The following is a 17,100-nucleotide window of genomic DNA, read 5'->3' on the forward strand; positions in this document are numbered from 1 at the left end:
ACAACAACAAATAGGTGGGGGATGGACAAGATAATGGCAAGACAATATTTAGAGATACTCTCATATGTGCACGTAATCTTTTATTTGAACTAGTTAAGTGATGTTTTATGAAAGGTCTCGCATCACTGCACATCCTGCAGTAGAACAATTGCTCTAACAAGTATCTTGATTTCTCATTTTAGTGCTCCTATATTCCACGAGACTTGAAGAACGACAAAGAAGTTAAAACGCTAATAGAAACTGCCGCAGAAAATTTCCGAAAGCATCAAACTTTCCCTTGTTATTACGACCCAGAACGAAGACAGACAAGTGTCATTTTAATAAGGCTATATCCTCCAAAGGGCCTTTTCTTTGCTTTCCTCTGGCCTTCCCTTATGTTGACTGGTGGAGTTCTGATTATCATCATGGTGAAAGTCAGTCAATATGTTTCTGTACTTTCTGCTTGGCAATACAAAACAAACATATAATGGTCCACAAAAAAACAAGCTAAAGTTTCTTTTCCCCACACACTGCCTTCTCAGTCTGTATTTTGTAATTCTTAAAATGTACCATGTTCAGTGGTCAGAGTTCTCGAGAAGAGATATGTTGTCTGAGTTTATATACCATGGATTACCATGAGTTAGATATCAAATAAAACAGATATGTGGGAACCCAGGGATTGCATGAGAACTATTCAAAGATTTTTTGGAGGTGTTTTTTTGTTTTGTTTGTTTTCATGCATCGGTCAATTTCCTGGGGGGGGTTGAATGGTTTTTGTTTTACAGAAAGTAGGTTAAAAATTCAGCATTCAAGTTTTCTGAAAAAGAGCATAATGCACATTTGGGGGTTGATTTTCAAAAAGTTGAGGCCAGACATCTAAATGCATCCTTCTGTAACAACTTTACCTACATAATTACTGGAACTATGTACACAGTGGTGGATTAACAAATTTGCCGTCCCTATGCCCTCTAAAAATTGCCCCCTTTCCTCCTCCCCCCCCCCCCGCCCAAGCTCACCTCCGCGGCAAGCCTGGGAGGGAGGGGGGAGAAGGGGAGTTGTGGCGCGCTCGGGGGATGGCGGAGGTGGAGTGGAGGTGAGCTGGGACAGGGAGCAGTTCCCTGCCCCCCCTGCAAGAGTTACTTACTCCCTGCGCCTGCCGGCCCCAGCTCACCTCCGCTATCCCCCGAGCGCGCCACTACTCACTTCTCTACTCACTCCCTCCCTCCCTCCCTCCCAGCGCTTTCGCGCGGCAAGCCTGGGAGGGAGGGGGGAGAATGGGAGTTGCGGTGTGCTTGGGGGATGGTGGCGGTGGAGTGGAGGTGAGCTGGGGCGGGGAGCGGTTCCCGCCCCCCCCCCCCAGGTTACTCCCCATGCCCGCGGGCCCCAGCTCACCTCTGCTCCGCCTCCTCCGAGCACACCGCTACTTGCTTCTCCCTCCCTCCCAGTGCTTTCGCGTTGCAAGCCTGGGAGGGAGGTAGAAGGAGGAAAGCGTGGCACGCCTAGGGGAGGAGGCACGAACAAATTTGCCGCCTCTGCAGATTTGTTGGCCTAGGTGATAATACGCCGCTGTATGTACATACACGGCAGCATACTTTACTTGAGTTTGAAGAAGGGCTGATTGCACCCAGTACACAAAGATATGTGCAGAAATGTGCATGAACCCTGTCACCCTTCTGAAAAATCAAGCCATTAGCATTTACTTTATAGGATTCTAAACACTCCGCAAACAATATATGTACTTTTTTAAGGTGCAGAATTTTTGTAAAGACTAGCCTGTGGAATTATCTCTCTGCTTTGGTTTAGTTTTTGAAGTAGATGCCAGGTTTACCTTTTAAAGTGCTCTCTTTCCTCCTGTATCTGACATATAATGTTAAAAAGTCAAACCAAAGAAGATAAAAATGTGTAAAGATTGTGTACTTAAAACAATCAGCAACTGGTGTGACCCCTGGTGCTGTAGAGAAGGAGTACAGTGAATTCATATGAACTTAAGAGATTTGTGGGAGTGGGGAGGGAGGGAGGGAGAGAGCGAGCACACGTCTTACAAAGACACTTAGCATCAGCAAAGAAAGGTCTAGGAACTAGAGTCCAGGCTTTTGGGACTGCTCTGATGCCTACACTAATGGCCTATTCTCTGAAAATGACTGTTGCTCTCCACTCAGTTTCCAATTCACTGCAATATACAATTGGAATCCAATGTACTCCATGTGTGTTTGACTAGCTCTCTTGATATGGATAGCACAGGTAGGGTTGCAAATTTTCTAATTGCACAAAACTGAACACCCTTGCCCCACCCCTTCCACAAGGCTCTGCCTCTGCCCCACACTCACTCCTCCTCCCTCCTTCTATCACTCGTTCTCTCCCATCCTCACTTACATTGTCCGGGGTGAGGGAGGTGGTGAGGGCTCCAGCTGGGGGTGTGGGCTCTGGGGTGAGGCCAGAAATAAGGGGTTCAGGATGCAGGAGGGGTCTCAGAGCTGGGGAAGGGGGTTGTAGTGCAGGAGAGGGTACAGGGTGTGAGCTCTGGGAGGGGGCTCAGAGCTGGGGTTAGGGTGCAGAAGGGGATGCAGGCTCTGGAAGGGAGTTAGGGTGCAGGAGGGGGTTCTGACCTGGGCAGGGGTTAGGGGTGTGAGCTCCAGGAGGTGCCTCAGGGCTGGGGTGCAGGCTCTGGAAGAGAGATTAGGTTCAGGAGGGGGTTCCGACATAGAGCAGGAGGTTGGATGTGGGTGGGGGTTCTGGGAAGGAGTTAGGGGGCGCAAGAGGGTTCTGACCTGGGGCAGGGGGTTTGGGGTGCAGGCTCCAACCAGGCGGCACTTACCTCAGGCGCCTCCCAGTCTGCGGCGCAGCAGGACTAAGGCAGGCTCCCTGGGCTCCGCAGTACTCCCGGAAGTGGCCGGCCCCTAGGTGGAGGCGCAGCCAGGCGGTTCTCTGTGGTGCATGCTGCCCGCACCCACAGGCGCAGCCCCACAGCTCCCATTGGCTTCGGTTCCCTGCCAATGGGAGTTGTGGAGATGGCACTGGAGGTCGGGGGTAGCACGTGGAGCTTCCCTGACCGCCCCTGCACCTAGGAGCTGGACACACCGGCCGCTTTGGGGGAGCTGTGCGGAGCCAGGGCAGGCAGGGAGCCTGCCTTACCCCTGCTGCGCTGCCCACTGGACTTTTAAATGGCCCAGTCATCGGTGCTAACTGGAGCAGCCAGGGTCCCTTTTCGACTGGGCATTCCGTTCAAAAAGTAGATGTCTGGCAACCCTAAGCACCGGTTCTTTCATCATCTATTCTGTGAACAGATGGGTCAGCATCACAAGAAAAAAAAATAAATCAGAACTAGGCTGCAGATTTTAAGACCATCAAGCACCAGCGGAAAAAAATAACCCCACTGTCACTCAAATGTAAAGTTCCTTACTGTTTGCTGTACAAGATGCATGCTGAAACAATAAAAAAAAAATCTCCACACATTATACCCTGTTCAATATCTTTTCTGAAGTTCTTGGTAGATCAGTGACAAGAGGACACGGTCAGGAAGCAATCAGAGACCACATACAAGCCTTTAATCTCTAGGACACTGCTTCAAAACCAGACCAGCTGAATACAAGTCAGTACCATCAGCTCTTTATTCATGTTTATACCATGAGTTGGGCATCTTAGTTCAAGTCCTTGTGGACAAGTGTTCACAAAACACACCTTTGCAATTAACACCCTTGCTGGCATTCTCAGTAGGGGAAGTCAAGATGAAATGCACTTGTTTCTTACTTTTACTCCAGGTCAGGGGGATGTGGAAGATCTTTGCATTGCCTCTGCCAGACTGTACCTATTTGGTGCCTGGATGAATTCATTTTCCAGATGTTCTCCTCACCACCAGAAAATTAACATGTGAGAGATCGTTTAGTTGCATTCTCCAATTCTGGCCAGGCATTTGGGGATATTAATTTCATCATCACAATTATGCTTCTTTAATCTGTTTTAGACAAATGACAAAGAACTGTAACATGAGAAAATTCTCTCTTCTGTCATTACACCCCCATATGCACACACAGCAAGGCCTCAATAGAGGTGCTGTAACTGAAATTAGAAAGTACAAAGATGCAAGAAAACATATATAGTATCCATATCCTCACAGAGTTAGCCCAACTTTGCGTAACCTTTTCCTCTGTGCTCATCTGGAGATTAGGGTGGATGTTTGGGTTGGTTCTGATTCCATCTGAACCAGCCTACTCATCCATTACTACTCACTATAAAATTACTAACGTGTACCAGTGGTGGACTTTCTCCGATTTACAGCCTCTCATCCATTTTCAGAATGGGCTTTTGCTTTTTAGGGTGTAGTATTTCAGATCAGATTTAAAAAATGGAAACCCGATATTCTGCCACAGAAAAACAAATTAATTTATGGCATCATAGAAGTCTGTTCTTATTTTTAAATAATTCTGGCAAAAGTGAAATGCATGGGTTATTTTTCAAAGTTAGTATTTAATTAGAAAAATCTAGATGTTCATTTTCTTTGCCTAATAATTGTTCCACCAGCCTTGCAGTGGAAACTGGAAGTGTTATAAGACATCGACAAGTTATCTAGTTACATTATAGCTTCTGTAAGCATCTTTCTATCCTCTGCACAGCTATGATGCTGTAGCTTCTTACTCTCCAGTGAATCACAACAGTCATCTCTATGCCTTCTGCTGCAACAGCACTAGGGCTATTTGGCCTCTTACATTAGCGGCTTATTACTGCAAAGTCCACAATCACTTTAATAAAAACAGAGCTACATTTCACAGATTTTGTAGAATCCTTCCCTAAAAAATTCATAAATTACAAAGTCAGAAGGGCCAGTGTAGGGTGACCAGACAGCAAGTGTGAAAAATCAGGACAGGGGGTGGGGGGGGGGGTAATAGGAGCCTATATAAGAAAAAGACCCAAAAATCGGGACTGTCCCTATAACATCGGGACATCTGGTCACCCTAGCCCAGTGTGATTATCTAGTCTGACCTCCTGTGGTTGTGGAAGCTCCTTCACTGGAGGTTTACAAAAGGAGGCTGGATAGCCATCTGCCTTGGATTGTTTAGACACAACCAATCCTGCATCTTGGGATGGGGCTAGACTAGATAACGCTTGCTGTCCCTTCTAACCCTATGATTCTATGCACAGGCCATAGAACTCCCTTGAATTAATTTCTCTTTGAACTGCAGCATATCTTTTAGGAAAACGTCCAATCTTGATTTGAAAATTGCCAGTGATGGAGAATCCACCATAAACCTTTGTAAATTGTTCCAATCACCTTCACTATTAAAAATGTGCCTTATTTCCACTCTGAATTTGTCAAGCCTCATCTTCCAACCACTTGTTATATCTTTGTCTGATGGATTCAAGAGCCCATTATCAAATATTTGTTCCTCATGTAGGTATTAGACTGTGATCAAGTCACCACTTAGCCTTTTGTCTGTTAACTGAAGGGACTGAGCTCCCTGAGTCTATCATTCGAGAGCATGTTTTCCAGTTTTTAAATCATTTTTGTGGCCCTTCTCTGAACCCTAAATTATCAACATCCTTCTTGAATTGTGGGCACCAAATCTGGACACAGTATTCTGGCAACAGTCACACCAGTGCCAAATACAGAGATAATAAGCCTCCCTACTCCTACACAATATTTCTGTGTATACATTCAAAGATCACATTAACCCTTTTGGCCACAACATCTCACTAGGAACTCATATTCAGCTGATCATCTACCCAAGTCTTTTGTAGAGACCTCATCCTATTGGCATGGTGTACATTCTTTGTTCCTAGACGTATAACATTATATTTGGCCATTTTAAAATACCGAGTCTGCTTGTGTTCAGCTTACCAAGCAATCCACACTACTTTGTATCACTGATCTCCCCACTTTATTATTTACCACTCCCACATTTTTTCCCCTCTACAAACTCTAGCAGTGGTGATTTTAGGTTTTCTTCCAGGTCACTGATAAAAATAATAAATAGAATAAGGCCAAGAAGTAATCCCTATGGGACCCTGTTAGAGAGAGAGAGCCTTTGAATGATAATTCTGCATTTACTATTACATTGAGACCTGTCACTAAAAAGGGAAGGAAATATCCACAACAAGAATGCTCTCATGTCATCAAGCTGGTATTAGGAATTAGCCCAAAATCAATACAAGTAAGTGTGTTTTACATCACACAGTGGACCTTGCCAACAGCTCTGAGAGACCGCAGAAGCGAGCGAATTCAACCTATAAATGAGCATGAAACAATCTGTTTTGCATGTTCAAAAAACTGTTAAGGCTAAGAATGAGGTGACAGGATTAGCAAGGAGAGGACATAAAGAGGATAACCACATACAGAGGCAATCATTGCAGAACAAAGCACCACAGGGGAGGTATACAATGCATAGAAGTGGAAGGAAGAGGAAAATTTGGAATAGGCACATAATCTCATCTTTAGTTCCTGGGAGGCAGTTATGCAAGAATAAGTCAGTCATACACTAGTTAAAACTACAGATGATAAATTCTCTATCAAGGATAATTTCTAGTTTAATCATATATCTGTCATTTCAGTATTAAACTAATGCGGCAAGATAAACCATTCCATGACAGGAGCGGAAACACAATGGGAGGTATATCCAGAAAATAGCAGATTACATAGCAGGGATGGGAGAAACTTCATAACAGAAGCCAATACCAGTTGAAACCTGCCTGATTTGAGGTTTTGGTATAAATATGGGCCACGGTCACCAATTCGGTAACCAAAACTCCACATTTCAAGTTCACATGAACAGGTATTGTTTTGCATTGCTGTTTATATGATTAGCATTTGGGAAGGAGACGAGTCTCTCATGGCTTGTTACATTTCTAAAAGACACCAGGGCTTTGAAACAGAAAAGTGGATGAGTGGCAGCAAGCCCCAATATAACAATGAAGAAATTCCTTTCCCTTGATCTCAGGCAAGTCCTATGGCCTGTGCCATGCAGGAGTTCGGACTAGATGATCAGAATGGTCGTTTCTGGCTTTATAATCTATGCATCTCTCAAGGAATGTGCATAGTAATGAAAAAACTACAAGCCATGGAGAAAGGCTGATAACATTGTGAGTAATGGTGTCATGGTCACAGTGCGAGCTGTGCTTCAGTTCCTCTTGAGCACTCCCCTGTGGTTCAACCACTCTTGGACTGGGTCTTTGGGAGATAGCCATCTTGTTTCCCAACTGTGTTAATGTAACAGGCCACTTTTCCCCAGGAGCCTGGTAAGGCCTCTTATTTGGGCTGAGCATATCAGCAGGTTTTTGAACAAACTTTTGGTCCAACTCTATTGTCTACACACAGCAGCACTGAAATATAGCCACTCCCAGGGTGGATAGTCTGGGAGAGACAGCTTCTCTCTCTCACACACACACCCCAACAGAAGTTGGTCTAATAAAAGAAATTACCTCACCCACCGTGTCTCACTAATATCCTGGGAACGACACAGGTACAACAACACTGCACGCAACAATGGGAGATACAGTTCAATAGCTGACACAGGACAGTGCATAACAGTGGGGGGAAGGAACACTGACCAAGGAAACATGTAGTCTGAAGTTTTCCATATAGAGAAGATGGGACCTCTCTGTTTTAAGGTTTCTGAAAAAGACAGCCCCACAGAATTAATCCTAGAAAGATTTGTTTAACAATCAATGAGCTAGCCCTGATAGAGCCAGCAGTGAATAAGACACTGTGCATTGATATTTTCCATGTGCAGCCTGCTTACAAGGGCACCTCTCCTCACTGACTCTTAATGACTAGTGAATAATTCACAGTTCAGCTGGGAAAATGAATTCAAAGTGGGAAGTGCCAACTGGAGAAACCAAGATGCTGTAAGTGCCAAGAAAAGCTGCTTAGCAAAACAGCAGGCGCATAATGGCAACGACCTGAACCAATCGCATGATATATATTGATTCAGATTCATTGTTAAAAGAAAATCTCAAATGAGCTTGATTAACATGGTGGAGAGTAAGATGGGCATCTATTATTCATATGAATATCATGCGCTGACACCTGTCATATTGCTCTGCCTGACTACATAGAGTTAAATCAAAGGAAACAGTTAGGGAAAACAAGCAGGAAACAAAACTAAAAGAAATAACATACCTCTAAGAGAAAATCCCAAGAACAACGGAGGATATTAACCAGGAAAATGCCTACCTACCTGGTTCCAGCCAGGTTAACATATTTATTTTCCTAAAGCCAGAGTTTTGGGTCAAAGGGATACTAAACTGCTAAAAAACCCAGCCTAGAGAGGCAGGGGGCAAAGAAGAGTGGCGGTGAGGCTGCCAGAGACTGATAGATAGAAGCTGCCCAGTCTATTCCTCCCAGTCCAGAAGTAGGGATCCAGGACTGAGCGGAACCTACCAAACACTTGCAAAGAAAGGATAAGCTTTAGCTAAGATCCTGGTATATAGGCCTTTGTTGTTTTAATCCTTTTCTCAGCTTGTAATGTTCCTTTGGGGGAATAAACAGTAACTTTGTTGAAGGACATAAATCCACACTGTGTAGAGGTCAAGCATAGGAGTTTATTACACCCAGCGCTGGCGGAGTGTCACCTTGCTTATTAGGCTCAGAGACACTGTCAATCGATTGATTACAATGAAATATATAGATTTTCCATGGGCGGGAGAAAGTGACGGGGTAGGCAGTTCCACACTCCGGGATAGGTTTTGAAGCAAGACAAGATAGCACATTAGCCAATGGTTAAAAGGTTACATAATTTCTCCACCCATGGTCTCAAGTTAGCAAGTTAACATTTAATTAATACTTTGATAAAATGTTATTAGTATAAAATATATATGTTGAATTCTGATTTGGGGTCCATAGGAATGGAGCAACTCCTTTGATTGTCCAATAGGTACATTCCTAGGGGTTAAAGCACAGAAACAGTGAAAGGATATGGTAATACAGATTGTCTCCTTTATGTCTTAAGGCAGGGCATTGGTCCCTGGGAAGGGAGGTGGAAGGATGCCATATCATTATACTGACATGTGCCAATTTTCATAAACTCAAGGTTGGATCTGTGGGAAGACTGTTTTCCCTTCAGGAGAAACACAATAGGAATAGGGATCCTTTGTTCAATTTGAAACATTGGATGAAACATAATTATTCAGTTATTGCTTCAACATCTGGCATTTCTACTGACCAAGCATATCTTAGCAAAGGCAATGTTATCTTGTTTACCCCAGCTTTTCTCTTAGCTGATCACTATTAGCTAGGCCTCTGGTCTCCAGACCAAACTCTGGACTTTGGGTCTGAAAAAGAGCTGGCCCAATCCATATACCAGGTTGTTATATAAAATGCACATGGAATTTAACCCTTCATTTGTTAAAACTTTTTTGAGTCACATTAAATCAACCACTGGTCATAGATTCCCAAAGAGAAGTTCTCTGGCATGCACCACATACAGTTGGGCCTGTCGTGGTTAAACAGTTGGAAAATGGGAGCGCTGCAGCCCAGAGATCCAGTCCAAAAGGGGCTGGATCACAGGGTTTTACCCCTGAGAGGAGGAGGAAGCTATGCTGTCACCTGAGAGGTGCACTTGAGAAGGGGTCTAAAGCACAGCTCATCCTGTAAACATGAGAAATGCTTTTTGGATACAGAATATTTAGTACTCTACCCCATTTTAACTCAGCATACCATCCTGCAATATAGAAATAGCAACCGTGCTGCCTTCTTTGTGGGAACCCTGGAGATACTCAGTTAGTAGGAAGCTAGCTATGAGGGGACCAGCACACTGCCAGTGGCTGCTTCTATCATAGACTTAATCTTACCAGTAGGTGTTATCTAACTGCCAGCTACTAAAAGCAGCCAACCTAGAGGAGACTTCAGTTACCTGGAGATTACGCATAGCACAAGGCTAATGTGCATGACAACACAGTATCTTTACTCTGTTCTTGGAAACTGATGATTTCGGGGGCGGGGGGGGGGGCAGTAGTAAGGGAAAGGTAAAAATTGCTGGGACCAATCTAGGGCTCTAGTCTATTTCATATCTAAATACTAAGGTCCCACAGGACAATCTATATTATATAGAGTGCTGGGCACTCGGGATAATAGATGCAAAATCCTCAGGTTTGTTTCAGTTCCTGTCCTGAGGTTAGAAAAGAAAGAAAGAGAGAGAGAGAGAGAGAGAAAGAATTGTTTCCAGTGGCTGCCATCATGCTTTCTGATAAAGGGGATGGACAGAAAATACCACATGTGGTATTAAAGGATGGGAATAGGGTGGGTAGGGTAGTGGTGCGCTGGAGTGAGACAGACTAGACACAGAATTCACACAGGGGAATGCAGATTGATCTACAAGGGAGGCAGCTGTTCTCAGGTAGCAACCCATGATGAAGGGCACAGAGGAAGTTACCCAGAAGCTGAGGACCAGGGTACAAGATGGGCATCCAAGGACCTTCACGGCTCACTGCAATGCAAATCTATCTCCCACATGCACTCTCCCACAAGCATTTATAAACAGAGATGAAATGTGAGGCCTTTGAGTTGCTTGGGTTGTTGGCAGCGGGTTCGTGACGATGCACTCCATATGATTTTATGAAAATATGCTAATGAGTGTGAATATAATGTAACTGGAATATGCTTCATGCAAAAGGTCTCTTGTAATGTATCATTACAAAGCTTATAATCTACTGAGTGTGTTCATCCTATTTGTATGAATGTATCATTCTTGTATCTGAAACTAGGAATATAAAATAGAACTCTGAGGTGCTGTTGTAGTTATGCAAAGTGTGGGCCATTAATGGTGGTTTAGAATCTTGATGGCTCCCATCAACTAGGACAACTGACAGTAGATGGCTCTGTTTACTTGCAAGCCTTCCTGTGAGTCAGGCCAGGAAGAATGAAGGCTTGAGGTCTCACAGGACATGTGACCATGTCACCTGATACTGGAATCCATCTTAAACCTGGTGCTTTTTCATGTAGAAGGAGGGGTGGGGACCCAAAGAGAAAAGATTCACGCCTTGTGCCACAGGTATACAAGGGGGTGGCATAGAACAAAGGGGGCTGCAGTCATGAGAAGTTCCCTTAGCTATCACCTGAGCTGGAACAAGGACAGTACCAGGGGAAAGGATTGGGTCCAGACTAGAAGGAAGTCTAGTAGGTGAAAGAAGCTTATTTGAACATCTCTGAGGGTGAGGTTTCATCTGTAATCAGTTTCCTACTGTATCTGGATCGTGAACCATGTTGAGGGCTGCCATCACACCATCGATGTTGTTGCAGGCTACAAGATCACCTTCCATGAAGAAGAATGGGACAAGATCCTTTTGACGGTCACGGAATATGGAAACCCTAACATCACCTGCCAGGAGATTCCAGTGCTGTAGTCTGGGGCCCAACAGCTCTGCCTTACTCTTGGGTAGTTCCAAATCCCTGACAAGGTCATTCAGTTCACCTTGTGTTATGAGGTGTGGTTCAGAGGAGGAGGAGGAGGATGGGAGAAAATGTGGGTCCTATGACATTGATGGTTCAGGACAAGAAGTTTCATCCTCTTCCTCGTCTGACTCAAGTGAGAATGATTCTGGTGCATCAGGAACCAGCAGTCCTTCTCCATGGGGTACTGGGCATATAGCTGATGGAATGTTTGGATAATGCACAGTCCACTTTTTCTTCTTTGACACACCTTTCCCAACTGGAGGCACCATGCAGAAGTAACAATTGCTGTATGATCTGTTGGCTCTCTCCAACTCATTGGCACTGCAAAAGGCATAGATTTCCTTTTCCTGTTCAACCACTGGCGAAGATTTGTTGCACAAGTGTTGCAGCGTATGTGTGGGGCCCACCTCTTGTCCTGATCTCCAATTTTGCAGCCAAAATAAAGGTGATAGGCTTTCTTAACCATAGTGGTTATACTGCGCTTTTGTGATGCAAAAGTCACTTCACCACAAACATAGCAGAAGTTATCCACACTGCTCACACAAGTACGAGGCATCTCTGCCCACTTTGGCTAAACAGAAATGTGTCCCTTTGCAAAATCAAACACTGACAAATAAGAGAGAACGACACTGTATGATTTCTAGAGCTGATAGAGGGCAATTTGTTCAGCAGAGTGATGTAAGCTTTGTTATGATTGCATCATCCATGACTTCTAGGAATAACATGATGCAATTCATATCATGTATGACGCAATATCAGCTTCAGATTGCATCATTCATTGTTTTGCCTAAAAAGCAAGTACTGTCCAAACCCAGTCATAGATTTATTCATAGATCCAGTCAAAGATGTATTTTAGTCATTTCTGATTTAAATTGAGATCCTTCCCTTTATAACTCACTTATCCTCCCCCATTCCCAAGTCAAGGGTCGTATATACTGACCCAATAGCATATCTTGAAAACTAGAGCCAATCAACAATTTTAAGCATCATTTTCATTCTCAGTGACCCAGAATTAGTAAAGTTTGACTACATTTATTTCAGAAGCATTTTGGCTGTAGAGCAGTGTAATCAGAACTGCTAAATGCAATCAAATTTATGAGAGTTATGTGGCAGCTCTGAATGTGTTGCTTAGTCTTTAAAAAATAATTTCATACAAGTACTTTAGAATCCCAATGAGACTGCACAAGGCACCAAAGGAATGTCTCAGAAGCAGTTGCAAGATAAATGTTTGGAAAGAAACAGATGTTGGATGAGTACATGGCTGTTTTGCTATAGCATCCCATTGTTAAAATTTATTCTTCTGTTGGAGCGATCTCTGTATAGGTAGGTCAAATATCAACCTGGATCTGTTGGAAAAAATCTTGCTATAAATTTGGAATCCATTCTTGATGATATCACTGGTACCTGCATAAACATCACAGGATCAAGGGGACTGTCAGTCTTGGAGGATTGATATGACTAATATCCTCTCTAGTCACTGATTTCAGAGTAGCAGCCGTGTTAGTCTGTATCCACAAAAAGAACAGGAGTACTTGTGGCACCTTAGAGACTAATTTATTTGAGCATAAGCTTTCGTGGGCTACAGCCCACTTCTTCGGATGCATAGAATGGAACATATATTGAGGATATATATATATATATATATATATATATATATATATATATATATATATATACACACACACACACACACATACAGAGAGCATGAAAAGGTGGGAGTTGTCTTACCAACTCTGAGAGGCCAATTAAGTAAGAGAAAAACTTTTGAAGTGATAATCAAGATAGCCCAGTACAGACAGTTTGATAAGAGGTGTGAGAATACTTATATGGGGAGATAGATTCAATGTTTGTAATGGCTCAGACATTCCCAGTCTCTATTCAAGCCTAAGTTGATTGTATCTGGTTTGCATATCAATTGAAGTTCAGCAGTTTCTCATTGGAGTCTGTTTTTGAAGCTTTTCTGTTGCAAAATTGCCACCCTCAGGTCTGTTACTGAGTGTCCATTTATTCTTTTGCGTAGAGACTGTCCGGTTTGGCCAATGTACATGGCAGAGGGGCATTGCTGGCACCTGATGGCATATATCACATTGGTAGATGTGCAGGTGAACGAACCCCTGATGGCATGGCTGATGTGATTAGGTCCTATGATGATGTCACTTGAATAGATATGTGGAAAGAGTTGGCATCGGGCTTTGTTGCAAGGATAGGTTCCTGGGTCAGTGTTTTTGTTCAGTGGTGTGTGGTTGCTGGTGAGTATTTGCTTCAGGTTGGGGGGTTGTCTGTAAGTGAGGACAGTTCTGTCTCTCAAGATCTGTGAGAGTGAGGGATCATCTTTCAGGATAGGTTGTAGATCTTTGATGATGTGCTGGAGAGGTTTTAGTTGGGGGCTGAAGGTGACAGCTAGTGGGGTTCTGTTATTTTCTTTGTTGGGCCTGTCTTATAAGAGGTGACTTCTGGGTACTCTTCTGGCTTGGTTAATCTGTTTTTTTCACTTCAGCAGGTGGGTATTGTAGTTTTAAGAATACTTGATAGAGATCTTGTAGGTGCTTGTCTCTATCTGAGGGATTGGAGCAAATGCGGTTGTATCTTAGAGCTTGGCTTTAGACAATGGATCGTGTGGTGTGTCCTGGATGGAAGCTGGAGGCATGTAGGTAAGTATAGCGGTCCGTAGATTTCCGGTATAGGGTGGTATTTATGTGACCATCACTTATCAGCACAGTAGTGTCCAGGAAATGGACCGCTTGTGTGGATTGATCTAGGCTGAGGTTGATGGTGGCATGGAAATTATTGAAATCATGGTGGAATTCCTCAAGGGCTTCTTTTCCATGGGTCCAGATGATGAAGATGTCATCAGTGTAGCACAAGTAGAGTAGGAGCATTAGGGGACGAGAGCTAAGGAAGCGTTGTTCTAAGTCAGCCATAAAAATGTTAGCATACCGTGGGGCCATGCAGGTACCCATAGCAGTGCTGCTGACTTGAAGGTATATATTGTCCCCAAATGTGAAATAGTTGTGGGTGAGGACAAAGTCACAAAATTCAGCCACCAGGTTAGCTGTGACATTATCGGGGATACTGTTCCTGACAGTTTGTAGTACATCTTTGTGTGGAATAGTAGTGTAGAGGGCTTCTACATCCATAGTGGCCAGGATGGTGTTTTCTGGAAGATCACTGATGGATTGTAGTTTCTTCAGGAAGATAGCTAGGAGTGCTGGTAGCATAGGGCCTGAGGAGAGAGTCCACATAGCCAGACAATCCCGATGTTAGGGTGCCAATGCCCGAGATGATGGGGCGCCCAGGATTTCCAGGTTTATGGATCTTGGGTAGCAAATAGAATACCCCCGGTCGGGGTTCTAGGCATGTGTCTGTACAGATTTGTTCCTGTGCTTTGTCAGGGAGTTTTTTTTAGCAGACGGTGTAGTTTCTTTAGGTAATCCTCAGTGGGATCAGAGGATAATGGCCTGTAGAATGTGCTGTTAGAAAGCTGTATAGCAGCATCTTGGTCATATTCCAATTTATTCATGATGATCATAGCACCTCCTTTGTCAGCCTTTTTGATTATGATGTCAGAGTTGTTCCTGAGGCTTTAGATGGCGTTGTGTTCAGCATGGCTGAAGTTATGGGGCAAATGATGTTGCTTTTCCACAATTTCAGCCTTTGCCTAGTTCAGCAGTTACTATCTACTAGCTGCATGAAGTGAATCAGTGGCCTCAGTCCCATTCCTAGTGGACAGCTACTCCTTGACAATTAGCATGTATGATGGCAACCTTAGCAAAAAAGCCCAATGACTGAACAGGGACAGAGGATGAATTCCCCTCTTTTCCCATAGGTGGCATCTCCATGACAAGGTTGAAGCACATTGGTGGGACAGGATTAAGAAGCTATGCTATTGCAGGCTGTCTGCAGAGAAAGAAGATCTCAGCACTCAGCAGTGCTTAAGAAGGCTTGTAGCACTATATAAAGATGTCATGCTTTTTTTCCTAAATAAACATGCTGGCTTGATGGATACACAGAGTGAGCATGCATTAAACGAATTACGGGTCTTTTCTGGAGCTGCAACCCAGCAACTAACCTCTCTCACTTTTGCCTTTTATGTAATTTTGAAATATTTTGCAGCCTGGTATTCAGAGCTGCCCTCCTAACCCACCACATACACTACAGGCAAATCCTCTCTCCTTCCCCTGGGCCTAGGGTTGCCAATCCTCCTGAAATCTCTAGGAATTAAAAGATTAATCTTTAATTAAAAGATTATGTTATGTGATGAAACCTCCCAGAATACGTCCAACAAAACTTGGCAACCCTACTTGGGCCTGATGTGAACCACAAAGGTAGCAGAACCAGTGCACTTCTGCAGAAGTTGCAGGTGCCACATATGCAAAGCAAAGATCTTCAGAGGTTCCCAGAGTGCCTTGGGAAGCCATGCTCAGAATGTAGGACAGAGTTGAGCCAGGGTGAGAAAGAGGATCCACTGGCCACTGTGATAGCAGTTGCACAAAGTCTAGTTGCACCAAGTCCTTCCCCCCAGCCTCTGCATAACTCCACCCCACTGTGCCAGACCTGATTTCTTGGGCTGGCATAGGGAAGAGGATTTAGCTCTATAGCCTTTTAAAAAAAAATATTATACAGATGTAGATTTACCAGACAGATTGTAACAACTCCATTGAAACCACAATGAGAAAATCTGGACTAAGGGAACCATTAAAAATACAGAGTGCTGATCCAAAAACATGTTCAAAAGCCTTTTTAAAACAAGTGTAATACAAAAACTGTCAAGTTTATCACTATTTAAAAGATACCAGATGGGCCAAGAATGCTGCATATTGTGCCACCAAAGGGTAATTTTGCAGAATGTAGTTGGTTGTGAGTTATACACACAGAAGCGCCTAAATAATCTATCAGCAGAACTTAATTATATTAACGCAACAAAGGGAGAATCAGCCAGGGTTTATTTTGTTCTTTTTCCCTGTTGTGTATGCGTCTAGGCTGTGAACTTGTTTATAAAAAGTTACAGCACAGAACAATTATGAGGCCGTTATAAATCACTCAGCATCGAGGCATACAATGGAAAGGATGTCAGAATCTGAACTACAGCAGTGGATATAAAGCTAAAATATACCCTAGTGCTATTACTCCTCTTACTTTCTAGATTTCTCCCCTGTGAATTTCTCTCCTCCTCCTCTCTTGCAATTCCTTCCCTGGCAAACATGGTGTCTTACTAAGTTCAAACCTCCAGTCCATCTTCAACCTCATTTAAAGCTTATTATGATACATTTGTAGACTGTTTCACCTGCATGAAATATAAATGCCAGCTGAATATCAAAGAGCAGCTGAACAAAGTGATAAAGATATGCCTTAGCATCTGTCATTTCTTGCAGGCCAAAGAGGGACAGTGGGTGCCAGTTTAATGAAATTAAATGTGTGTTCTTTCAAAATAAAAGTAGTAAAATAAGCCAAGATAATTAGTTAATAAAGCTGAGATATGGAATCCCAGCGTAGGAATCACACAGTGAATGCTGACAGAAACAGATTAAGGGAGCCAGGAGGTAGAGGAAAGGTCAGACAGTGTCAGAAGGATTTTCAGTTCAAATCTTAGATAATCCATCCTTGCACTGTGTCATAACTATAAAGGGAAGGGTAACAGCCCTCCTGTGTACAATACTATAAAATCCCTCCTGGCCAGAGATTCCAAAATCCTTTTACCTGTAAAGGGATAAGAAGCTCAGGTAACCTGGCTGACACCTGAC

General features: G+C 43.5%; 1 protein-coding gene across 2 annotated transcripts in view; it reads left to right on the forward strand.

Moving 5' to 3' along the window:
* The window catches only part of KCNMB1 (potassium calcium-activated channel subfamily M regulatory beta subunit 1), a 30,359-nt gene extending 13,667 nt beyond the window's left edge, over nucleotides 1-16,692 (forward strand). For both annotated transcript variants that reach the window (XM_065554850.1, XM_005310232.5), the window contains exon 4: nucleotides 183-16,692. In XM_065554850.1, the coding sequence (XP_065410922.1) occupies nucleotides 183-467 (285 nt within the window). In that variant the 3' untranslated portion in view covers nucleotides 468-16,692. The remainder of the gene's footprint in view (nucleotides 1-182) is intronic.
* The last annotated feature ends 408 nt before the right edge of the window (nucleotides 16,693-17,100 follow it).

This window comes from Chrysemys picta, chromosome 8, assembly GCF_011386835.1.
Source record: "Chrysemys picta bellii isolate R12L10 chromosome 8, ASM1138683v2, whole genome shotgun sequence".
NCBI classification, from domain to species: Eukaryota; Metazoa; Chordata; order Testudines; family Emydidae; genus Chrysemys; species Chrysemys picta.